General features: G+C 50.6%; 2 protein-coding genes across 8 annotated transcripts in view; one reads left to right on the top strand and one right to left on the bottom strand.

Moving 5' to 3' along the window:
* The window catches only part of KLHL18 (kelch like family member 18), a 31,412-nt gene extending 20,531 nt beyond the window's left edge, over positions 1–10,881 (bottom strand). Inside the window, exon 1 of the mRNA XM_075082012.1 lies at positions 10,658–10,881. Coding sequence (XP_074938113.1) covers positions 10,658–10,798 — 141 coding nt within the window. The 5' untranslated portion in view covers positions 10,799–10,881. The remainder of the gene's footprint in view (positions 1–10,657) is intronic.
* Positions 10,882–10,908: 27 nt separating this feature from the next.
* The window catches only part of KIF9 (kinesin family member 9), a 32,508-nt gene continuing 17,714 nt past the window's right edge, over positions 10,909–25,702 (top strand). For 2 of the 7 annotated variants that reach the window (XR_012658785.1, XM_075082005.1), the window contains exons 1-12: positions 10,909–11,009; positions 12,000–12,085; positions 14,718–14,862; positions 16,433–16,563; positions 17,145–17,310; positions 17,447–17,553; positions 18,345–18,569; positions 20,415–20,498; positions 20,617–20,709; positions 21,448–21,595; positions 22,421–22,485; positions 23,592–23,669. Coding sequence is in view for 6 of the 7 variants with exons in the window: in XM_075082005.1 (XP_074938106.1) it covers positions 16,438–16,563; positions 17,145–17,310; positions 17,447–17,553; positions 18,345–18,569; positions 20,415–20,498; positions 20,617–20,709; positions 21,448–21,595; positions 22,421–22,485; positions 23,592–23,669 (1,092 nt within the window). In the remaining variant the exon portion in view is untranslated. Of the gene's footprint in view, positions 11,010–11,999; positions 12,086–14,717; positions 14,863–16,432; positions 16,564–17,144; positions 17,311–17,446; positions 17,647–18,344; positions 18,570–20,414; positions 20,499–20,616; positions 20,710–21,447; positions 21,596–22,420; positions 22,486–23,591; positions 23,670–25,702 lie in introns of those variants that run through there. The other 5 variants (XM_075082008.1, XM_075082006.1, XM_075082007.1 and 2 more) reach the window with 4 other exon arrangements.

Raw genomic sequence — 25,702 nt, 5'->3', positions numbered from 1 at the left:
GGTAACGTCACCGCTGAACCAGACAAATACTGCCTGCAACCGCCTGCCCTTTTTGTTCCGAGGAGTTCAGCGCTGCAGCCCCAGACCTCTGCCTCCTCGCAGCAAAAGCCTTAATTTTTCACCTTGGTCTCTCTGATGGATGCATATATTAAACTGCTTCTCCACTGCCTGCATTTCTCCCTAGGAAAGGCAGAAAGGAATCAAAACACAAGAGGGGTTTTATGCTCAAAGTCCAAACACAACAGATTTTAGCACTGTCCAAGAGCCTGCCCAGAGCTGAAGCTTTCCATCATGCTTCAGGGGTGCATCGCAATGACCCTGACCCATGATGGGCTGCCACCAAATGACCTTATTATAAATAATATGCCTGGTTACTGCAAAAGCAATCATTCGTAGTCACTCAGCAAGATTCCTGACGGGCTAACGAGAGCTGTGTCATCACAGGGATGAAATACCTTGTGTCTGAGCAGATGTTGTTTATCTTGACTTCAGTAAGGCATTCGACACTGTCTCCCATAACACCCTCACAGGCGAGCTAAGGAAGTGTGGGCTGGGTGAGAGGACAGTGAGGTGGACAGAGACCTGGCTCAGCAACAGAGCCCAGAGGGTTGTGATCAACGGGGCAGGGTCTGGCTGGAGGCCCGTAACTAGCGGTGCTCCCCAGGGGTCTGGGCTGGGTCCAGCCCTGGTCAACACCTTCATCAATGACCTGGATGCCGGGACAGAGCGTCCCCGCAGCAAGTTGGCTGGCGATACCGAGGCGGGAGGAGCGGCCGATGCGCCGGCAGGCCGTGCTGCCATCCAGCGAGCGCTGGGCAGGCTGGAGAGCTGGGCCCAGGAGAGCCTCGTGGAGTTCAACCAGAGCCAGTGCAGGGTCCTGCCCCTGGGGAGGAACAGCCCCCCGCACCAGCACAGGCTGGGGGGGACCTGCTGGAGAGCGGCTCTGCTGAGAAGGCCCTGGGGGTGCTGGGGGGCAGCGAGGTGACCCTGAGCCAGCACCGGGCCCTTGGGGCCAAGGGGGCCACCGGTGCCCTGGGGGGCATGGAAAGGCGTGTGGCCAGCAGGGCGAGGGAGGTTCTCCTCCCCCTCTGCTCTGCCCCAGTGAGGCCACACCTGGGGGGCTGCGGCCAGTTCTGGGCCCCCAGTTCCAGAAGGACAGGGAGCTGCTGGAGCAAGGCCAGGGGAGAGCTGCCAAGGGGATCAGGGGCTGGAGCATCTCCCTGGGGAGGAAAGGCTGAGAGACCTGGGCTTGTTCAGCCTGGAGAAGAGAAGGCTGAGGGGGGATCTCATCAGTGCCTATAAATACCTGAAGGGTGGGTGTCAGGGGGATGGGGCCGGGCTGTTTTCAGTGGTGCCCAACGCCAGGCCAAGGGGCCACGGGCACAAGCTGGAACACGGGAAGTTCCCCCTGAACATGAGGACAAACCCCTTCCCTGTGCGGGTGCCAGAGCAGGGGCACAGGCTGCCCAGAGAGGCTGTGGGGTCCCTTCCCTGGAGACATTCACCCCCCGCCTGGACGCGGCCCTGTGCCCCTGCTCTGGGGGTGCCTGCTCCAGCAGGGGTGGGACGGGGTGAGCTCCAGAGGGTCCCCTCCAGCCCCCACCAGTCTGGGATTCTGTCTGGGCAGCACCACCCTTCCAGCCCTGAGCCACTTGGCAGATCCAAGGGGCAGGACTGTGCCCCCGGTGGGGTGCTCACCATTACATTAAGGAAAGGGTTTCACTCCATTTAACAGATTAACTCCACCGTGGATGACCCTGCACAGGCAGGGCAGGGTTTGAACTAACCAGAGTTGGTTTTGGCTACCTGCTGGGAGAAGCCTCAGCTCCCCACTCAGGGCTTGACCTCCTGCCCCGCTTGGTCCCCATCTAGGGGATAGGCACAGGGTCCCTATCTAGGATGGCACAGCTGAAGCCACATAGTTCACAAGCTCTTCCCTTGCACTGGTATTAGCACTCGCCTGACCTCACCGTTCAGGGAAATACAACAGAAATAAACTGTACAAAAAAGGGAATAATTTTCTGCTGTCGTAGCTGGGGGAGTGGGAGGACTGGGACTGGCCCCTGCCAGCAGCGAGATCCACAGAGCTGCATCAGCAAAAAGCTGATCCATGCTGTGATCGCCACCAGCTGAACAGAAACTATTGCCTGGTACTGGACAAGAAAAAAAACGGTGATTCCTTTTTTATTTTTTTTTAAACTTGCTCCTGTAATGATAGAGGGCCCTCAGGGAGATTTATAAATTGTGATCTCTGGTCTAGAAGCTATCATTATGTTCATACCATCAGCACTTAATGGCAAGTCCTGAAGGAATAACTAAATTTCTTGCTGGAGGCGAACGACAGTACCTGTTTTTCCTGTAGAAGATGAAAAATACTTCTGAGGATGAGCGTACAGTGCATGTCCTGTCAATTTATCCTTGCACCTTCTGATTCAAAAAGTGCTCCTTATCTCCAGAGCCAAATGATCTCCCTTTCTTTTGACCATATAAATATGCTTTCCTACGCTGACGGAGTCACGCTACAGTCATTTAAGTCTACCAAGCAAGCGAAAAAGAGCTCACGCTCTTCTTGATATCATTCCACCCTACCACTGACAGGTTTCCTCTTGCTCAAAATCCATCACAGCCCTGCCCACTAATTCCAGAAGCACCAGCAGAACATTAAAAAAATATATATATAGAAAAAGCTTTGTCCAGTTGAGAAAAACCCCATTTTTGTCCTCACTAAGTGCGGCCGGCAGGGACGGGCTGCTCGGTTCCTGTTTTGATCTTACAGAGCAGCTCAGCCACACAGCCTTTGGAGCTAGCTGCCTTTTCCATCCGTAGTCAAAAGTTGTCTCAAATTATTTTTTCCCTTTTATTTTATATTTATATACTGCTGCATACGCCCCAGGACGGAGGCATCCAAAGGGCAGGACGCTGCCAACCCAGGGAACTGGTGTCCCTGACAGCAGCAGCTCCTTCCCGACAGCGGGGTTTTATTGCCTACCTAACGTCATGGGGCAAACTGCCGAGGAACCTCCGTGAGCTGGGCTGTCACTCGGCAGGTGGCTTCCCTGGCTCTGCGTCATCACGGGACATGTGTCTAAACCAGGGTCTCGGTTGGGGATTTTGGTTTCAGCTGAAGGTGGAAGCTCTCATTTGCAAGAGCAGGCTGTCTCAGGGCCATACCTGCAATGTTAGAGAAGTCAGGAGCTCCTGTTGAGTTACACACAGATCAGCGCCTTTATCTTCCACTTTCTGAGCCTGGAGTTCAGGACTGTCTCCAGGCGCAAATGAAATCACCACAAACTTAATCACATCCACGTCACTAAGCCAGAATCAGTTGTTTACACCAGCCCCAAAAAGAGAAATACCCCAGCAGCTCCAGATCACCAAGCTCACTGGGAAGAGGCTTGAGGATAAGTCCTTCAGGCAGGACTGTCATCCCTTTCAGAGCCTCAGCAGAACAGCTTACCGTTCAGAAGATTCCCACCTTTATGCAAGGACGTGCTGTTTTACACGACATAATTTTAGGTGCCTTTCTCTCAAGGCAAAAGATACTGTTTACCAGAATCAAGAGCAGAACCACTGCTTGCAAAGCATCCCTTCTGACCACAAATGTTACAGAATTCCCTTCCAACGCATTCTCTAGCAGGGTCATAAAAAGCTCTCCCTTGCACTCCCACGTCCACTAAATGTTAACAAGTTCCAGGGTACAATGAAGCTTTCTCCATAGGAAAATGGTGTCAGTGTAATAAAGGCATCTATTGTTCTCACAACATCATTACGATGCATAGCTGTGAAGTCTCTTGAGTTCTTAAAAAGAACTCAAAGATCTCAAAAAAAAATACATTTTTCCTTACGTGACAACGGCATTCAAGTCACAGAGAGGCCACAGGAGAAATTAAGCTAGCGTCCAAGCCATTGTAGCAATGTGTTGCTGGGCAGAAGGTAATAGAATAGGAAAATTTAAGAGATCTATCAAAATTCAGAGATTTGGATAAATACCCTTCCTTCCCACCCAAACAGTAGCTGTATGAGATGGGAAAGAGTTTGGATCACACTTGGCATGTGTAAAACCGAGAGATTGATCACGTTAAGTCATACATCCTTCTGGTCTAGACTAATTAGAGTCCTGCTGATATAATGGTAACTAATTAATTTGAACCTGGCTGCAATGCAGAGCTTACTTGCCCTCCTTCACGCTCCTGAAGGACCAGCAAAACCAACGTTGAGGGTAACTCAACAGCTGAGGGACCCTCACGGGCCCTCCAGCCACACGCACCCTGGTTCCCTGCCACATTCCCCCAGCTTCTTCACAACAGGAACCCCAGATCTCTCCTACACCCCTATAACCCTTACAGCAACACAGAGAACATGCAGCCTCTGCTCTTAACTCACCCCACAGCATCCTGCTCCTCAGTGGGCAAGAAGCACCCGCCAGCGGCCCTGCCAAACACCAGGTTAAATACCCAGGTCACCAAAAAGCCCAGCTGAAACTGTAGGGAAAGTTTTGCTTTAAGGAAAGCAAATAAAAACTGGTGCAAGTGGGTTTGGAAGTCAGACATTAAGCCTTGTTGCTATGCGCAGAGAGGCCGAGTCAAAAGCTTAGTGCAGAAATGTGTGGTTTCTGCTAACGCTTCAGGTTTAACATCTTCATAAAGCACTAAAAATACTTGTCTTTTATATAAGAGGAACAGCATCCACGCTAGCTGAGACCTCGGGTGAAAAAACAAGTCCAAATGTAATCCAAAGTAGCTCGTTACAGCTGTATGACAAGGTTTAAATAAGATCCTTGACCTGAAGATTTCACGTGCGTAGCAGATTATCTGCTTTTAAAATCTATCAGCTCCTCAAATAAAAAGATATTCTCCCTCCTACCAGGCTCATTTTCCTTAAGGATCTCACAAACGTGCTCAAACATCTGCAGAGCAGCCAGGAGCCGGGTTTTCCAGGAGCCTGCCGAAATTACTCACGCAGCCTAAGCTGTCTGGAATTCCACTTATCTGCCACGTCGGGACAAAGGGAGGCTCCTCCACCTCCGCTTGGCAGCAGCAGCTCTCCCGGGTGCATCTGCTCGAGCGCGGAGGGTTTCGAGTTAACAGCCTGCTTTGAGAAAATTGGGGTGAGAAGGGGAGAAAAGCCAACAGGGCTATCACCTGTCGGTCTGATTTGGGTTGTACATGAAACAACCTCTCCAAAATTCCAGCTTGGAATTACTCTAACTTGCCAGGCTTGCATTATTTTTTAAGAGACTTTTCTAATTAGTCTTGGAGTTGGTCACTGAAATATGGCATCTGTGCAATTCAAAAGCAGCAACAATAAGAGCAGCTCGCATTAACTTCGCTCTTTGAGCATTCAGAAAGGCACAAACCTCCCCTCTTTTGACAGTGTCCCAAGGGTGCCAGCCTGGCCCTCAGTTCTCTGACGGCTCTGACCTGAGCAAGCAGGAGCTGTGAAGACCTTTGTTCCCCCCAAATTTATCAATGAAGAAATACGACAAGTATTGCTTCCCTGTTTTATGGAGTGGTGCAGTCCACGGGCTTCCAGCAAGCTGCTGATGTGTCCCCAGAGAGCACTTGTACCTTGGCCTAAAGCAGAGACGCAAACTCCAGAAAACAAAGCTACCCAGCAGCTTTCACCTCGAGAGGATATTTGTCTTCAAAAAACAATGCTCAGGAAGAACACAAATACCAAGTAGCTTAATTTCTGCTCTTAAAAAGCAGATCAGAATCTCCAGATCAGGGACTTACGCCCCCAAATACCTGCATTTGTCAGTAAACTGAGATTCTTCACACTTTTGCAGCGGTTACTTGTGAGCTTTAAAATGCTTTGAGAACACACACACACAGAGAAAAAAAATAAGAAGGCTACAAATGCACACTAAAGTAATTGGGAAAGGTTTTGCCACGTCACTGCGTACAGGAAACCAAAGCAACGAGGGCCCAAACCTTTAACACAGAGCTTTTCTTACCCAGTGAGCTTATAAGAAGCTAACTAATTTCTACCAATAAGGTAAAATCAATGGCAGTGCTGACTGTAGAAGTAACTGAAGACTCCTAGGCCATGTTCAGGCAGAAGGTGAAATGCTCTGGGGAGGAAAGAGCTCCAGGGAGAAGCAGAATAGTGCCTGGACAGGAGCACGACAGCACTGCGAACAGTAAGGCAGCCAGAAAACAGCCCAGAAGTCCCCTAACATGAAGACACCCTGAAAGAAAATGCTTTATATCCAGCTTCTGGGGCAAAAAAAGCAGGTGGACAACACAGAAATCAAACCTCACTGATTTCATCCAAAAACGCCAGCTGTCAGTAACTGTGATAACACCTGACCCATAGGAGGTGGCACCCAGAGGAGACCTCGCTGCAGCGGGTTCTGTTCCACGGCCAGAGATGCTAAGCACATTAAATTTGAAGCTATCCCTAGCACATATATAGACTTTGCCACTCACAGCCCGTTTGAAGCCTGAGAAATCCAGACAATTCAAACCCTGGTCCATCGCTGGAAACCCCAGTTTGGCCCCAGGTGCTGGTTAAGGTGAGGTGCGTGGGGAATGGCTGCTCCTCCGTGGGTCTACGATCACACCTCAAAATGTACAGTCCAAAGGTGAAAGCTAGATTTGAAATAAGCCTACCAGTCTTCAAAATGCTTAACGTGTCCGTATTTGTAGCTAAAAGCCTCAAAACCCCCCAAACTAAAAAAAAAAAAAAACAGTCAAGAAGCTTCCTTTCTGCACACCTGACGATCGCTCCAGGCTTGGCGTTTCCCCGACACAGACGGACCCACCATCAGCTTTGCCAACACCACCAACATGGGAAAAGGAGAGAAGCACAAGCCTCGCCTGGAAGATTTTTCCATAATATCACTGTGGTCGGGTTAAACTGGCAAACAGTTTGGCTGGTTTTTTATTTTTTTAAACCAGACAAGGCCACACTGAGGCCCAACCTTGCAATCCTGAGAGAAGGGAACAGTGGCTGAGACTTGGCTTTAGTCAGCAAAAATCCTACTTTCACCAAAGGAAAATGAACTAACCACAGAATAAGGTGTGCCTCCTTGCCTCCCCTCCTCCCTCCAGCTTATTCACATGTGTTTCTACCAAACCATCCTAAAATTATTCTTTAAATAAATACTTCCAAGAGTCTCCAAAAGGAGACTGAAAGGACAGGTGCCTGCGATGGAACATCTTCAAGAGGAGCTCTGACCTGCAGCTATTTAAGAGACAGGAATAGAAAAGGACTTTTCAAATCCACAACCCCAACCATCCGTGCCGGAAAGGAGCTTTGGCTCTCGAAGAACGCATCCTAAGCCGCTGGAAAGACGCGCAGCTCACTTACCGCCCCGTGAAACTTTGTTTTCACATGGGCAATCACGAGAAGCGGTGACCATTTCCCTAAGCCGAGTTTGAATAATCGGAGCTCCAAGGGAGCCAGTCAAATCAGCACTTCTTGCTTTTAATCGCATCTAAACCCAGCTGCCGTACGCTGCTGAGGCAGCACCATCTCCTGCAGAGCAGGACTGCGGCAAGACGGTTTCTGAGAAAGGAGAGCAAATTCTGCCCCTCCTGTTTACTGAATGAATGCTCGCCTGGCTTTACGAGGGGAATAATTAAAACAAACAAACGGGAGCACCAAAGCTTCCTCACAATCTTAGGCCTGTCGGAACAGCAAATGTTTCTGCAGGCTGGGAGAATCATTTCCAGCCACTGACCCAGCGCTGATATCTGTAAACAGGCTGCTAAAAACCTGAACCGTGCTGCAACAACGCTGCTCGCTCCCGTTTCAGTCGCGAGCCCGAACGCGGGTCACGTCAGGAGGAATCCGGTTCCTGGCCCAAAGCAGCGTTTGGCAGCTTTTTTTCCTTTATAGACGCGACAACTTAAAGGCACTACATGTGAAAAAACAGCAACAAACTCACTCCAGTGGGGCAACAGTCACCGGGACCCACTACGGTCTCCTTCAGGTATTGACTTTAAATGCTTCTCAGTGCTTTTCCTACTTTCATTTTGGGTAAGGAGTATTCGAATGCCGTCCCCGCTAGACAACTCACTTGGCAGGCTCCTTCTGCACCGCGCTGGATTTACAGCTTCACCAACGCATGCGGGAAGCATTCCCGAGCAAGGTCAGGGAAAAGCACGCTTTGCGTCAGCCGTGATCAAGGTGGCTGATTCGAAGCCACCTCCAAAATCGAGCTAAGAAAAATTACTTCTTAAACGTTCAGCAGCCAGAGAAGACACCCTGTACTGAACAACAGGGAGGAAAGGCTTGGCTCGGATTCAGCAGGCAGCATTAATTCAATCACCACGGGACAGGCGAGCACAGAGAAATCTGCTGTCAAGAGGGAGAAGCGGCAAAGAGGTGGGATATTTTGATGCCATGACTCAGTACAAGAGGAATCAAAGGAACGAAGCACACATACGAGGGAAAGCTGGACTGTTTGAACCAACGCGGAAACGCACTGCCAGCCCTCTGCCAAACGTATCAGTCGCTGCTGGGGCTGCTCTTTAGTATAATAAAGAATTAACTAGGCAGCGGAGGAAGTTAAGACTCAGTTTAAGAATGACAGAGACATCTTAATAGATTTTAAACCTTTGTGGCGATGGAAGGCTCTGCACCCTCCCCAGACAGCAACAGTCTCTGGAACAAAATATAATAAAAGGAAAAAGGAAGCGGACCTGCACTGTGCCCTCACCCATAAAGCACCGTCAGGGCGCGCATTCTGACAGCTGGACAGGAAAGCTCCCTCAGCCCTCAAGACTTTAAGAGTGTTGCCACTCTGCCACCCAAGATATACAAAGGAAGATAAGCAAGATTGAAAAAAAAAAAAAAAAAAAAAAAAGACTTTGCTATGGTAAATCTACAGGAAAACTTATTCAGTAGAGTTTTGCAGAACAATGGTTGGGTCTTTACCTGAGATAAGCCCGGGGTTATGTACCTCGTCGCTATCGCCTCCCTCCAGACCACACAGAGCAGCCCAAACCCAGGAAGGGGACCCACGGCTGGCTCTCCACTGCGATTCCAGAGACGTGCGACTCGCAGGACCTGAGAATCATCTTCTGCAACGCAAAACCACCTCAATAACACAAAGTTTAATTCTAATAAAATGGTGCCCTCATTCACAAATGAGTTTTGTCACAGAATTCCTCCACGTTACGGCACAGACTGCCACAAATATCGCGCCTTCAAAGGTACAACCCCTTCCAAGGGGGATCAGCCCACGGCTGTGCTCTTCACGATGAGCATTTCAGCCTGCAAAGCAGCCGCTCCTCCCAACAGGTGATCTCTGGGGAGAAGGCAGCCCCGCGTAGCCCAGGGGTGCACCCGAACCACACATCCTGCCATCTCCACGACGGGCACAACCCTCGCCGGCTCCTTCTTCGGCGGCAGGAGGCAGGTGAAGGGTTTTAGCATGAGTAGGCTGGGAAACACCTTCACGTTTAATTAAACTTGAGAGTAAATTCTGGCATGACTCAACCAATCCTAGGAGTTACATGTCGCACCCACCCCACAACAAACTCCTCTGCCCATGAGCTCCTGGTCCGAAGGACGCCAGCATCTCCTGCCCAGCATGGGCCACGCTCAAAGCCCTTACAGCCCACCCCTGGAGGGCCAGGAGCACGATCCAGAGGATTTACCAAGATTACAGGTTATTTCTTCGTTATAAGAAAGCGATTTTTTAAAACATAGAAGTTTCCTATAGAAAAGGACTCTTCTCCCATGGGTTGGGGCAGAGGTTGGTCCATAAGCTCACACCAACACCATTCAGCACCGGGACCACCACCAAAACATGGCGGGGGGGTCCGGGGCACCCTGTTTCCTCCCAAAACAAGATGTATTCTCACATTGCTCTGCCTGGCTGCTGGGAAAACCACGATGGTCCCAAGAAACAGGGACTCCATCTCCCACCCTGTGCCCGGGGTGAGGCGCAGCGTTGGGGGGTCACCGGCTTGTCCCAGCATCTGCCGTGGGCTGGAGGTGTTCAGCACCCCCCTCACCCCCAAAAGGGCTCTCACAGAGCCCCCCACCCAGGGCTGGGGAGGCCCAACACCCCCACCAAGGGGCTGCGGTGGGTCTCAGCAGTGCCCTATTCCGCTGCAGAAAGCCATGGGAAAGGGGGACCCTCAGCTCGCCCTCCTGCCCCCCACCAAAGGGGCCCTCAGCTCGCCCTCCTGCCCCCACCAAAGGGGCCCTCAGCTCCCCCTCCTGCCCCCCACCAAAGGGGCCCTCAGCTCCCCCTCCTGCCCCCCACCAAAGGGGCCCTCAGCTCCCCCTCCTGCCCCCCCCAAGGGGCCCTCAGCTCCCCCTCCTGCCCCCCACCAAAGGGGCCCTCAGCTCCCCCTCCTGCCCCCCACCAAAGGGGCCCTCAGCTCCCCCTCCTGCCCCCCCCAAGGGGCCCTCAGCTCCCCCTCCTGCCCCCCACCAAAGGGGCCCTCAGCTCCCCCTCCTGCCCCCCACCAAAGGGGCCCTCAGCTCCCTCTCCTGCCCCCCCCAAGGGGCCCTCAGCTCGCCCTCCTGCCCCCCGCCAAAGGAGCCCTCAGCTCGCCCTCCTGCCCCCACCAGACAGACCCGAGGGGACCCCAGCTGCCCCCTTCTCTCCGGTAAAGGGACCGGGGGTCCCTCAGACCTCCCCCTCAGGAACCGGGGGGGTCCTCAGCCCATCCCCCCCAGCCTCGGGCCGCACCTTGAGGGTCACGTCGCAGAGTTTGCCCTGCCGCCGGATCTCGCCCATCACGCCGTACCCCCGGCTGGGCAAATCGCCCACCGAGAAATGCACCAAGTCCTCAGGGTCCAGCTCCGGCTCCGCCGCCGCCGCCTCCAGCATCTTCCCAGCCGCTCCCGCCGCGCACCGCCTGGCTTCGCCTCCCCCGCGCCTTGTCCACGCCCGGCCACCGTAGCGCAGCCTCCACCTCCCCCCGCCCAACTTCCGCCTCCCTCCGCTTCCGGGGAAGGCCGGAAGTGGCGGACGCCATGGCAACGGCGTACACAGAGCCGCGGCCTCCCCGCGCCGGAGACCGGCTGAGGAGGGGGCGCAGGTAGGTGAGGTCCGGGGGCTGCCTCTTCGCAGGGGCCACTCGTCACCCGCCTCTCCCGGCGCTGTTGGCCCCACAGGCTGCAGCGGCCCCACAGGCTGCAGCGGCCCCACAGGCTTTGTCCCTCTCCTCCAGGCCTCACCTCCTCAAGGCCCGGTCCCGCTCCTCCAGGCCCAGGCCCTCTCCCCAAGGTCTGTCCCGTCCTTCCCCAGTATTTGTTCCCCCCACCTCAGGTGATGTCTCCTAGGCCTCCACCTCCCCCTCGCCATGCCACCAGCCTCACCTCCTCAAGACGTTGTTTCCCTCCTCAGCCCTTTTCTCCCCACCATCTCCACCCCACAAAGGTCTGCTAAAACTTGGATGATGCCTCCCCTGTCCCTGCAGCCCCCCTCCACCCCAGCCCCCTCTTAGATCACCCTCCTTTACACTTGTCCCCAGCAAGCGGGGCTGTGGGCATGGCTGTCCATGGCATAGAATCACTAACATTGGAAAAGACTTTTGGGATCACCAACTCCAACCCCCAACCCAACACACCCAGGCCTCCTAAACCACATCCCCAAGTGCCACGTCTGCACGGTGTTTGAACCCCCCAGGGACGGTGACTCCCCCACCTCCCTGGGCAGCCTGTGCCAACCCCTAACCCCTCTGGCAGGGAAGACATTTCCCTCACACCCAACCCAAACCTCCCCTGGTGCAGCCTAAGGCCGTTCCCTCTCGCCCTGTCCCTGGTGACTTGGGAGCAGAGACCAGCCCCCCCCTCACTCCAGCCCCTCTCAGGCAGCTGCAGAGGGCGAGAAGGGCTCCCCTCAGCCCCCTCTTCTCCAGGCTAAACCCCCCCAGCTCCCCCAGCCGCCCCCCAGCACACTTGTGCTCCAGACCCTGCCCCAGCCCTGCTGCCCTTCTCTGGACACGCTCTGAGAAGGCATTCCCTGTGTTCCCTGTTATCCCGGCCATCCCATGCCCTCATCCCATCTCTTCTGTCATCTCTCCTAGGCCCCTGTTATTGGTGAAGCTGTGTCACCAGCTGCCTCACATCCTACACTCTCTGGTTGGTTTGTGCTCTCCTGGGAAGGCAGCAGGTAATCTGAGGCTGTTTACTCCCCTGTTCTCCTTGGGGCGGAGGTGGCCCAGCTGCAGATTTTGCCCTGGGCATGCAGATGGCCCAGGGTGCTGAGGCACAAGTTGTGCTGTCAAACTGGGAGGATTCAACTCTCAAAGCATCACCAGAGTTTGAATTCTAGAGACTGCCTCATGGTCACCTCCCCAAAGCAGCTTTGCCTCCCCATTTTGCCTCTCATGTTTAGAATTGAAGATTAAGAGAATGGTTTCAGTTGGAAGGGACCTTTAGAGCCCATCCAGTCCAACCCCCTGCCATGAGCAGGGACATCTTCAACCAGATCAGGTGCTCAGAGCCCCGGCCAGCCTGGCCTTAAATATTTGCAGGGGTGAGGCATCTCCCACCCCTCTGGGCGACATGGGCCAGCGCCTCACCACCCTCAGAGTAAAGAATTTCTTCCTTATATCCAGTCTGAAACTCCCCTCTTTTAGTTTAAAACTATCACCCCTTGGCCTTGTGACCCCTTGGTCACAACAGGCCTTGCTAAAGAGGTCGCCCCCACCCTTCCCACAGCCCCCCTTTAAGCACTGGGAGGCCGCAATAAGGTCTCCCCGCAGCTTCTCTCCCCCAGGCTGCACAACCCCAGCTCTCCCAGCCCGGCCTCGCAGCAGGGGGGCTCCAGCCCCCGGAGCATTTCTGTGCCCCCTCTGGCCCCGCTCCAACAGCCCCGTGTCTGTCCCGTGCTGAGAAGCCCCGAGCTGGAGGCGGCGCTGCAGGGGGGTCTCACAGAGCGGGGCAGAGGGGCAGGACCCCCTCCCTCGCCCTGCTGCCCGCCCTGCTGGGGATGCAGCCCAGGGCACGGCTGGCTCTCTGGGCTGCGAGCGCACATGGCCGGCTCGTGTCCAGCTTTTCACCCCCCAGCACCCCCCAAGTCCTTCTCCGCAGGGCTGCTCCCCATCCCCCCATCCCCCAGCCTGTGTTGGTACCGGGGGCTGCCCCGACCCAGGGGCAGGACCTTGCCCTTGGCCTTGCTGAACCTCAGGAGGCTCTCCCAGGCCCCCTCTCCCGCATGTCCAGGTCTCTCTGGATGACATCCCGTCCTTCTGGTGGGTCACCTGCCCCGCTCAGCTTGGTGTCATCTGCAAACTTGCTTGTTTAGGATGAGAGGTCATGGTTGTAAACTAAAAGAGGGGAGATTTAGGCTGGATATAAGGAAGAAATTCTTTACGCTGAGGGTGTTGAAACCCTGGCCCAGGTTGTCCAGAGAGGTGGGAGATGCCCCATCCCTGGAAACATTCAAGGCCAGGCTGGCCGGGGCTCTGAGCACCTGATCTAGTGGGAGATGTCCCTGCTCATGGCAGGGGGTTGGACTGGATGGCCTTGGAAGGTCCCTTCCAACCAAAATCATTCTATAATTCTGTTCTGTGAGTCTATGATTTGGCCCAAGCTTTTGTCCATCCATGGTGGATAAGCTCAGGTCTCTCAAGCAGAACCAAAAGCCACACTCCAGTGCTCTGGGTACGCGCTTCTGTGGCAATCAGCCCCAAAATCCCCATCTAAAATTCTGTTTGACACTAATATTTGTCTGGGCACGTTGGCGCCTGCCTCCATTGCAGAGGTAACTGCGTTTCCTTTAATTCCGAGCATGAATAGTCCGTTAGTCTTGAGATTAAGGAACAGGAGAGTCCTGCTGGCTTGAGCTGCTGCATGAGGGGGGACCAAGGGACTTGGGTTTGGCACCTTGTCGTCAAGAGATTCAAAACCAATGGCCTGAGTTGTGGCTTGTGATCTGCTTTGCTTGGCTTACGTTACAGCCACTGAATGACGCGGGAAGGTAACAGCAAGCCTCGCTCTTGTCCTTCCGACATTTATTGTTTGAGCTGAGGGACGATGATTTAGTGGTGAAACAGCCAGAAACGTTTGTGGTCAGCTGACCAATAAACATGTAGTTTTTCTTCGTAGTATGTCAACAAAAATTCCACTGCAGACAAAAAAACCCACCCAATTAAAAATCAGATTGGTTGGATGCTTGGGGTGTTGCTAATGAGCTGGAGAGCTTTTGGTCTCTGTGCTGTCGGTTAGGAGCGTGCCAGAGCGGTGTTCCCCTGTTTCCTTCCCATCTTTTTATGTTAGTAAATGCTCCCAGGAGGAATGGCTTTTGTGCTGACACCGAACAATGGGCATTGTCGCAGCGAGGAAAATTCCACTCGTTCTGAATTTGTTCTGTCTCTCTCTGATTTGTATTAAGAGTTTTTTGCTTAAAATTTTCCCTCGCTCCTTTTTCCTGCCATGCTTCTTGCTGCGGCTTTGCGGAAATCAGGTTAATGTTTGGACTCGATGATCTTAAGGGTCTTTTCCAACCTAAATGATTCTATGATTCTAAATAAGGCACATACCCCTCCAGGACTGGGTTACATGTGCGTAGCAGAGTTTTGTGGTCTCTAACGAACCTGATAACCAGATGAGCAGCATTTCCACACCGGTCAGTGACTTGAAAACTCTGTGTCTCCTCTCCATTTCACTGGTACCTGTGCTGCTCCTGCCTCTACTCATGCACTGCCAGCAAATACTGCGGCAGCTTTCTGTGCATGTCACTTAGTGGCAGTCCTTAAGGTGTCGTCTGTGCGCTTCCTTATCACCTTGCTTTTCCACAGATCATTTATTTGAAGACTCTCTGTGATACTGAAGAGATTATGGTCACGGTAAGCTAGCACCGTTGTGGATTCTGCAGCGGGCATTGTGTTGGCATTGCCGCGGTAGTCTGGGAAGAGGACAAGGCTCCCACGGTACCTTTACCAGGTAGTCATCAAATGCTGACTTCTTTTAAATGAAGAAAGTCTTGGTTCAGCTCACATATCTATGTTTCTTTTTAGAGCAGTCACAGCAGATAAGGTGAATAAAAATACTGAATATACAAGGGACACCAAAGATCTAGTTTGAAATTAGAAATTGTCACTAGATATTCTCAGCACGGGACAGACACGGGGCTGTTGGAGCGGGGCCAGAGGGGGCACAGAAATGCTCCGAGGGCTGGAGCCCCTCTGCTGCGAGGCCGGGCTGGGAGAGCTGGGGTTGTTCAGCCTGGGGAAGAGAAGCTGCGGGGAGACCTTATTGCGGCCTCCCAGTGCTTAAAGGGGGGCTGTAGGAAGGGTGGGGGCGACCTCTTTAGCAAGGCCTGTTGTGACAGGACAAGGGGTGATGGTGTTAAACTAAAGGAGGGGAGATTTAGACTGGATATAAGGAAGAAATTCTTTACTCTGAGGGTGGTGAGGCGCTGGCCCATGTTGCCCAGAGGGGTGGGAGATGCCTCACCCCTGCAAATATTTAAGGCCAGGCTGGCCGGGGCTCTGAGCACCTGATCTGGTTGAAGATGTCCCTGCTTACTGCAGGGGAGTTGGACTGGATGGCCTCGAAAGGTCCCTTCCAACCCAAACCATTCTGTGATTACCCAACTGTTGAGCAAAGACTGTCTGTAGCAAACAGTCAAGAGAAAACATAGGATCTACATGTTCATGGGATTTAAAATCGTCAGTCCGTGTTTCTCAAGTGGGGCTTTAGCAGCTGGATGCATCCCTCAAGCCCTCCTCCAGTGGATTTTAGTCAGCAGATCCTTTAACCTTGCTGGGTATTGACAGCCACTTACTGAGTTTGCATTGACCAGAAGAACAACACAAGAATTTCACCTGGACTTTTTTTTTCCTGGAAACTTTAAGATCAGGTTTAACTAGGAATTTAAAAATATTTTTGCGTATCAGTGTGAAGAAGGGGTTACAGAGTTATGGGAAATGCGTATTCAGTACAGACTGTAAGCAAGGTCACTGCTGCTGGGAGCGTTGGAAATGTCAGCATTCCAGCTCACTGCCCACCCTTCTGCAGTGCCGTCAAGCTCCTTTAGGCTTGGTTTCACCTATAACACGTCTTACTTAAAGCCTCAGAAGCTGGAAACACAGTGCTGGATGAACTGTTGTTACAAAAAAGGAGGCTGCGTGTGCCTTGGCGCACAGAAAACACTAGACAAAAGAAAATCTGTCTCATATTCCTGCAATTAGTTTGCTTTGCAAGGCTAAGGGGATGAAAAGCTTGTGATGTCAAACACTGTGTGCCCGATACACAAGAGGAAATCATGATCACCGAGACCCTTCTTTTTTTACATGCTCAGTTTTCTGAGCCAAACAATGCTGGGAAGAATTTTCAGCATCAGTTTGCCCACAGTTGCTTTTAATAAAGAATAGAAACTGCAGCTGTACATTTGTTAACACTTTATTTTTAAACTTGACTACTCTGTAGCTTGTCTTTTCGTGACAATTAACATTACGTTTCATTTTAGGGAACACAACATTGTTGTGTTTTCCTTTTTTTCCCTCTCTAGTTAGAATGGATGCAGTAGAAAGGAGAGTCCAAACATTTGTGCGAGTCAAGCCAACAGCTGATTTTGCTCAGGACATGATCAAGTTTGGGCCAGGCAACAAGGTAGAGAAAACGAGATTGCAAGCGCAAAAGGTTTGGAATTTGATTTCACTTTTTGCCCACAGAAATGTGGAATTCTTCCATTCCTTAAGGCCGTGTGTAACGTTTTGGTGCACGTTGATTCGTGTGTTCCCACTTGCTGTTCTCCTCTGCGCCGGCAGCAGCTCGTGGGTTTTTATCAGCAAGTGTGACTGTGGAAAACGTACTTCTTGTCACCCAGTCACTAGAGAAAGTCCTCAAAAGGACCGGGACTCTGACCCTTGAGGACTTCCCAGCGGTAACCATGGTTTCAACCTAAGAGGTCTCTCTGTGGTACAGTCTATTTCTGTCCCCCCTTACGCCTGTTCCTCTCTTCACCTTCTCCTGCTTAATTAATAATTTCCCTGGGACACAAAATCAGACGCGTCGCCGAATGGTGAACAGGTGAGCTTAGCCATGGTTCCTTTTTTTCGAATATCTGTTAGGAGAAAATACCATCCGGGACAGTAAAACAATACTTGTGCCCCGTTTTCTGCTCACCTTCAGGCCTTCGGTGGGTGGGTTTTTTTTCAGGCAATAACTGCTGAAACTCTTCCTGGCTACTGAAGTTGTCTTCACCTCTTTTTGGGTTTCAGAGCATAGATATATACATCAAAAAAGATGCCAAGAAAGGAGTTGTGAATAACAGGCGGACTGACTGGTCCTTTAGGCTGGATGGCGTCCTTCACAATTCCTCCCAGGAACTGGCCTATGAAGCTGTGGCCAAGAAAGTGGTGTCCGAAGCTTTAATTGGCTATAATGGTAATTTGTTACTATTTTTTATGACTTTCACAGTAAGTGGAGATTTGATCTGAGGGAGAGATCCTTCTGATGTTCCGTTTGAGAAATGCAGAGGTTCCCTCCTGAGTTTATTCTTTTGCTTTTGAATCTTTTCTAGGCACGATAATGTGCTATGGGCAAACGGGGGCTGGTAAAACTTACACCATGACGGGAGCAACCGCCGAGTACAAGCATCGAGGAATCATACCCCGAGCCATACAGCAGGTACTGGATCTGAACGGGAAAGAGGCTGGAAGGAATAACAAAGGCACCTCTTGTATCAGCTATCGCTGATACTCACGGAAGTGTTTTAACATGGTGAATATGTTTTCTGTTTTTATCTCCACCAGTCCTTTTTTCCCCCCCCTTTTATCTAGGTGATGTTCATTAAAGAAATAAAGAAGCCTGTAAAACATAGTTACTTTGTACCTTTGTTTTACTACACCGTGGCCTTGCGCACTGATAATGGTGACCTTTCAGAGCATCGGGATGGTGTTGGCTTGAAACATGCTGATTTGTCAGTCCCATTGCTGCAGAGGCGCGTCCCTGTCCAGAGGCACACGCTTCCCACTGCTCTGAGGGGGGCAAGTCTGCTTATCTTTAGGCAGCGGCTCTGCAGAATGCTCTCCGCTCCCGCAGAGACAAGCGACACGCACGGTGTGGGGCTGACGTAACGCAGCATCCTGAAACAGAGACGGGAGGAATTCTGCAGTTACTCTTTACTGTCATCTGCAGAAGTTGTTCCCGTTTAATTCTACTAGCTCCCGTAAAGTGCTTCCCAAACATAAGCAGGCCTTCCAAAGTGCTGTTTTCAAAACGATCATTTTGAGAAATCATATTAAAACCGTGGACTCCGCCCTGTAAGCCCTCAGGCAGCCACAGTGCAGCTACAGACACACAGATGCACGTGTAGCTGCTCAGAAAGTTATAAATAGCTTCTCTGGAAAGCCATAAATAGCTAATAATTCTGTTTGTGAGCTGTCACCGCCACTGACAAACTCTTTGTCTTTGTATAGGTCTTCAAAGCAACTGCGCGTTCCGTTGATCCGTTCGTCACTGTCCGAATATCCTACCTGGAAATCTACAACGAGACCCTCTTTGACCTTCTGTCCCCCATGACAAGCAATGGGACCAGTGACGTGCAGATGGCCGTGGTGGATTGCCCGCAGGGTGTTTATGTGAAGGGCTTATCTATACATTCAGTTAGCCACGAGGAAGATGCACTAAATCTCCTTTTTGAGGCAAGAAAAGCAAATATTATACTTTATCTGGTCATTGTATTTATTGGCTTAGCTGAGGGAGGAGGCAGTAAAGCAGGAGATGGGTAGTCAGGACATCTGGAGGGAGGTTCAACCCTCTTTGTTCTCTTTATTGTGGGTAGAAGAATTGGTAGCTCTTTGAAGTCACGTTCTCGCAATGAAAATGTCTCTGGCACGGGGATTCTGGAAGGTCTCCATGGAGAAACCCTGTTTTTAGCGTATGCCAGAGCAAGAAAAGCGATGGAGGAAATATGCTGGGGTGAGACCATGGAACGTAGTAGCATTGGAGGTTCCAGGCAGCATCAAAATAGTGAAGGCAGCCACAGAATCTGCCTTCATTCAAAAGGCTTATCTCACCATCCTCGTCACCGGCCCCTTCAGCAGACCGAGATCCCGGACAGCCCAAATGACTTGTTTACATTACCTTGGTTATCACACAAGGGTTTCGGTGAGTGACTTCATACGAGGCGTACGGCATTTGGGATCCTTTTAGACCCACCAGCTGACCTACACTGGAATTTCTTCCTGAAAAACACACCTGCCTGTCCTAGCGATGTCAGTGCTCCGAGAAAAGGGTCTCACCAGTGAGGTCTTTGGCAGATGGTTTGGGATGGCCACGGCACAGGTGCCATTAGCCAGATTTTACAGCAGGGATGATCACACAATGGGTTAGCTTTGCGAAGGGATTGTGCTTACTTATGTTTGCATCTTTCTTTTATTTGTGGGTGCTTTAGTTTCATGCAAAACATGAATAAATAATTGGTTTTGTATGCAGGAAGTGTGTTCTCACCAGGAGCCATCTGCTGTCCTTAAAATCTTTTACTTGCCTTTTTAATAGTGATGCTGTGGCGTCCTAAGCCAGCCCCTGTGATTCGCAGGAGCTCCCATTTTCTTTTTAAAGAGTAGAAGGATGATGATAATGCAGCTTAAGTTGAGATCTGTTGACACAAGAAGTGCAAGTGATGCCTGGGGATCTGTTCAGGTCCTTAGATGAGTTCTGCCTCTGGTTCCAGGTTCACAGAGAAGGCTTTGAGGAGGAGGCCCACTATGCCGTGACTCTGTTTATTCATCTGTTGAGTTGGGTTGATGGTATTTACCTGGAGATCTTCACCTTCATTCTTGCTCTTGGATTTACCCTCCCTAGTGTGGAGCCAGTTACTGACCTTCCAGCTCTCGAAGGTCATTGTCCTTTGAGACCCAGACAGACCAGCCGGCTGTGAAACTTGTTGACAAGTGCATTTCTATGCTGTAGACCCTTCCGTTTCCTTCTCTGCCTTGCCAGCCTGGCAGCACAGCTCTGCGAAAGACTGGCACTCCCGACAAGCAGTTGCGACATAATTTTCAATGTTGCTTTCTTTTCCTGTAAGCAGGCATTACAAATTCGTGGCTATTGCATATGTGTGAGTTTTCTATGGCATATAAAGCTTGGAGAACTCTTCGGTTTTCTAGTCATCAAGAAACTGAAACAGCCAGGGAGGTATTGCCTCTGAACAAGGCTTGCCTGACTGTACCTTAGAAAGCCACAGATCTGTGAGCTGAGCTGTGGAAGTGGAAATAGAGATAATGTGGTCTCCGGTAAAAGGCATTATTACAGTAAACAGCGACCTTTACCAACCGCACCGTGAAATGCTTTGAGAGGCCTTTGAGTAAGAAAACGAGGCAAAGCCGGTGAGCTCCTGCTCTGACTGCTCTAACCAACCGACCGGTGTCACAGGCTCTGCAGAGTGAGGATCGAACCACTCTGTTTAACCACCTGTATTTCTGATTTTCCTCTGTTCTACCAGCACAGTTTAAAAATACTGCCTTCCTTTTTGATTTCATTTGCAGGGCGAGACCAACAGAGTGATAGCAGAGCACACACTGAATAAAAACTCGTCCAGATCCCATTGCATCTTTACTATTTATATTGAGGTAAGAGCTCCAGCAGATTTTCTCGGGACTCAGATGGCTGAGGATCTTTACATGTCTGTTTTTTACTGTATTTCAGTTTTGTCTCCTGTGAAGTCGTTTCTGTTCTTTTCCCCCTCAGTCTCGTTTCAGAGTTTTCTCAGATGTCAAATGCGTTAACTCGAAAATCAACTTAATAGATCTGGCAGGATCAGAGAGACTGAGCAAGACTGGAGTAAGTAATGGGAGAAATATTTCAGCCTGTGGTGAAGAGTCCAATAATCAACACGGTGGAGGTGAAATTACGGGGTTTCCCCACAACAGAATTCATCCTGTGAGAAATAGGAGAGACTGTGAGAAATTGAAAGTCACGTTAACACATTGGAGGGTGCTAAGCTGTTCGCAGCTGCCGTGTATCATTTCTAAGTCCCCGTTTATGTGACTCCAATCCTGCACGTGCCTTCCACCCTGACCCAGATTCAGTTAGTTTATCTGGCTCTATCATTTCTCCGCAAAAGAAAGGGCCGGAACCGTCAACTACCAAGACAAAGAATCTTTGATTTTCCTCTTCCTTCCATGAGTGACAGTGCAAATCCCCCACTAATGGTCACAGCAGGCAAGCAGTTGACACCTTCTTAGAGCATTAGGGCTCAACAGCTGAAAGCTCCTCCGATCCCGTGGGACATTCTGTATTGATCATAACAGAAATCACATCAGCCGTGTGACAGATAACGTAATTTACCCTTTGGGAAGGAAATCCAGTGGTCATGGTAGACTTGTAATGAAAAATTGAGGTCTCTGAAAACTTGTTTTCCAACTGAAGAAAGCTCTAGATCATGAATTTATTGGGTCTGAGTTAGATCCTTACCCGCGCAGTTGGGCAGAGTCGTACCCTCAGTAAGGAATACGCTCTCTCTGTGGTTCGGCCAGAAACTCGTGTTGTGGAAGCTTTGTCTTTTGATCTTCATTCCAGTCTGAAGGACAGGTTCTGAAAGAAGCCATGTACATCAACAAGTCTCTGTCGTTCCTTGAGCAACTCGTCATTGCCCTGGCTGATCCGAAGAGGGACCACATCCCCTTCCGGCAGAGCAAGCTCACTCACGTTCTCAAGGACTCGCTAGGTAAGAGCTGTGGATTACAGCAGCCCCAAAGAGTTCCTAGAAAACAATGCTGTTTTCTAGAAAACAATGACCACACCGAGTCCTAAGGCCATAACGTATAAAGATGTGGAACTAATTTGTTATTCAAACGATATCTGGTTTTCCTCATCAAATAAAAGAGCAGGTGCAGGAGGCAGTACAAAGCCCGCACTGATCGAGCCAGTAGCAATTCACAAAACCTTAGTTAGAATACTTTTAAAAACTACCACCAAACCCTGTCCCCAGCATGTTACAAGCCTTTTCAGATGCTCCTGCTTCAGCATCCGGCTAGATGCCAAACCCAAAGCCGCGGTGCATCGTGAATCCACAGGAGAGGCTTGTGCTCTTGGAACGCAGGCTGGAGACACGGGAGGAGAGAGCAGCTGAAACGGGGCCGTAGGCATTTGCGTGGAGCAACCGAGGCCTTCTGAGCACGAGCCTTGCGTTGCTTTTAGGGAAGGCAGCGACTCTGTCCTGCCAGGTTCCTGCTATTAGATTTAGGCCAAGGGCTTTTGAAATCCCTCTGCTCTGATTTCCTGATTTTAGGCTTTCGCAGCCTGTATTCCCAACTTCTTACTGCACCGTCGCCACATGGGAAACACATTTTACCTTTATTCTTCAGCCGTTCTGTGCTGCTGTGTTTCTGTACCCAGGGGAGGGACGGTTACAAACTGGCTGTGTCCTTTGTTGCTTCTTTTTTTCCTATTTTAGTCAGCACATAATATAATACATTCCAGGAAAGGAAACAACAAAAAAACCCCAAATTATATTATTAGTTTTTTTCCCCCTTTTGTTATTTTTCCCCAGGGGGAAACTGCAACACTGTCCTAGTGGCAAATATCTGTGGGGAAGCTGTGCACGTGGAAGAGACTGTAAGTTGAACTGATTTCTGCAGAATTAAAGTCTTTTTCCTGCTACTGTTGCAATTGGCCATAGCTTGGTTTAAAGAATAGTCTCTGGAGGGCTATGGCTCGAGTCCCAGGGACACATCCTGCCTAATTCATCACAAACACCGGCTGGCTCATCTTATCTCAAAGGCTCAGAAAAACACATTGCTCTTGCCAATCTGCTTTGTGATGCGAACGCTTGAGTGGTAACTGGCCCAGGGGGGAAATGAGAGCTCGAAATAGAGCAGGCACAAGCAGCTAAAATCGGAGCGCACTGGATAGTGCTAATTATTATTGCTGGTTCAGCACTAGGAACGTGTTTGGTCCGTCACATCATGCGGTCAGTGGAATTGCACCAGTTCACATCAGAGCTGAGCTGGCTGGCTGCTGGTTCAGGAATCAGGAGTAACCTCCTAACGCTAAGGTGTTTTTAACCCGTGAAATAACGAAATTGGTGAAAGCCTCACTGTGAGAACTGGGTCAATTAAACCGCGTCTGTAACACAGAGAAGGGAAGCACCTTGCTGTTTACCAAGAAAGTTTTATGTAGCAAAAAAAAATGTAAACACAAACACCTTTCATGCAGTTGTCTTCAAGCCAGAGTGTTGTTTTTATCCTCTCCTCCTTGTGTCCTGATAGCATCTAGAAACTTCTAATATTACTGAGGAGACAGCTGCTATACTTTGCATCGAGAGGAGGATTTTCGGGCTGCAGGGCCTTACTCTCAGGATAGCACAGCTGCAGGAATTAAGCTTGAAGGAAAATCGATGTGTGATTTGGAGTTTTTAGGGAGTGTTATTTTGATCAGAAATGGGAGCGGGTATTTCTGAGCTCACAGCTCAAGTACGCAAAGAGCTGACCACATGGAGAACAGAAAAGACAAAGACACCATCTGAAGCTGGCTAATCATGCAGAAGCCAGCGAGCACTACAAGATACGCTCCTGGAATGAGAAATCCTGTACTCCTCCCTGCAGTTAAATAGCTTCTGTATTCCTGTGGTCTGGGATCTGATACGGTGAAGTAGTAACAGATTATGAAAATTGCATCCTTGCCAATATCTCTTTCAGTTACTTAAACCCCATGTTTTTCAGTTGTCTTCTCTTCGTTTTGCTACCAGAATGAGATGGATCACAACAGAGCCAGTCATCAGTGAGACATATGACCAAGAGGTATGTGGAGACTGGGGAACGAGGGGCTGGGGAGCAGCTCTGCAGGGACCTGGGGGCTCTGGCCGACAGCAAGTTGAACACAAGCCCCCAGCGTGCCCTGGCAGCCCAGGGGGCCAACCGTGCCCTGGGGGGCACCGAGCCCTGCATCGCAGCCGGGCGAGGGGGGGATTGTCCCGCTCTGCCCCGCGCTGGGGCGGCCTCACCCCGAGTGCTGTGGGCAGCGTTGGGCGCCGCAGGACATGGAGGGTATAAAGCTACTGGAGAGTGTCCCGAGGAGGCCGCGGGGCTGGGGAAGGGTTTAGAGGGGAAACCGTACGAGGAGCGGCTGGAGTCCCTGGGTTTGTTCAGCTGGAGCAGAGGAGGCCGAGGGCAGCCCCATGGCGCTCTGCAGCTCCCTCCCGAGGGGAGGAGGAGGGGCAGGGCTGGTCTCTGCTCTCTGGTGCCCAACGCCAGGCCCCGAGGGAATGGCAGGGAGATGTGCCAGGGGAGGGTGAGGCTGGGCATTAGGGAAAGGTCCTTCCCCCAGAGGGTGGTGGGGCCCTGGAACAGGCTCCCCAGGGAGGCATCACGGCACCAGCCTGGCGATGTTCCAGAAGCACTTGGCCAAGGCCCTCAGAGACACGGTGTGAATTTGGGGTGTGCTGTGCAGGGACAGGAGCTGGGCTCGGTAGTCCTTGTGGGTCCCTTCCAGCTCAGGGCATTCTGTGATTCTATAAATAAAGGGAATGGAAGAAGGCATATTTTCTCAGGTTCATTAATGTTTAGAATAATTACTTTAAAAAACAGAAGGAAATTCAGTAGTTTAATGAATTACCACTCGTCAGCCAAGCTGACACTTGCTGAGTTTATGTATAAAAGACTTCAGGATTAAACTTTTTTTCATTGGTATTTAATTATGATTACCTTGAATCTGCTACAGGATACAGTCACACAGATGGTCGCATCTTCCCTGACACGTGGTAATTCTTTCAACTGCGTGTGTAGGAGCCCTTAATTTTTCTGATAAAATTCACCTCTTAACAGAGATTTTATGTTGTGGACTTCTCCCCTGGTACGTGGGGAAATCCTCTCCAGTCCTACCTGCAGCTTTATACAGCATTATCCCTGGTGCTGCTGGTAACGTAACGTTTTTGCTACAATTACAAAGCTTGTTTAAACAAGGAAATGATTTAAAGAAAATTATCAGAGTATTTTAGATGCCCTGAGTGCACTTTCGCAGCTGAAACAGAGCTGGCAGCAGTAAATGCTCTATGAATTACTGATAGCCCAAAGAACAAGTTCAGAGTTATCTGATCTGTAACACAGGTGGTGTGTGAGAACCCTGCTGTATTTCATGCTCTGAACTCACTGGCAAGCAGAGAAACAGCTGGAGAGTTTCCTCCAACAGCTTCCAGAAGCAGCCGTGCAACAAACTGCCTTTTCCTCCTCAGTCCCTTTCATTTTTGTTGAGATGTGCGGAGTGGAAAAGAGCAGCCAAAAGAGTAGTGTTTAAGGAAGCCACTGTGATTTGATGCTCACCAGGTCACTTCAAAAGCAGCTCAGTATCTAATTCTCACTGAATCCCAAGGAGATTTGTGTACCCACACCTTTCTGGAAATGCATTCTAAATAGTGACTGCTTGAAGATATTCCACATTATGGAGAAATTCAATCAAATACACCACAGGAGACTCCCTCCTCTATTAAAGTTAATGTCAGAACTCCTGCTGAGTGCAGTAAGGGTCAGAGTGGAAACCTCCATGCTTCTTTGCTTTCAAGATAATATCTCATAGTCCAGAACCTGATGGCCCCTACGGTGCCAGATCAGGAAAGCATCAAATTAAGAAAACAGGTGGCCCTTCTTTTGACGGCTTAGGCTGACTCTGCAGGCAGTACACGCAGGACGCAAACAGAAGCTGTCCTGTTGGAAGCTAATCAAAGGCAAAGCCATTTCCAGACTCGCTTCTTCACTGAAGCAAACCTGACAGCAAACCCTGGGGGAGCTGGCACACGGCTGTGATGTTCTCCAGCGGCCCGTTTAATGCTGCTTTTCAG

Source organism: Phalacrocorax aristotelis, chromosome 2, assembly GCF_949628215.1.
Source record: "Phalacrocorax aristotelis chromosome 2, bGulAri2.1, whole genome shotgun sequence".
Classification (NCBI taxonomy): domain Eukaryota; kingdom Metazoa; phylum Chordata; class Aves; order Suliformes; family Phalacrocoracidae; genus Phalacrocorax; species Phalacrocorax aristotelis.
Note: the sequence above shows the minus strand (reverse complement) of the source record. Positions and strands in the feature narration are given on the sequence as shown.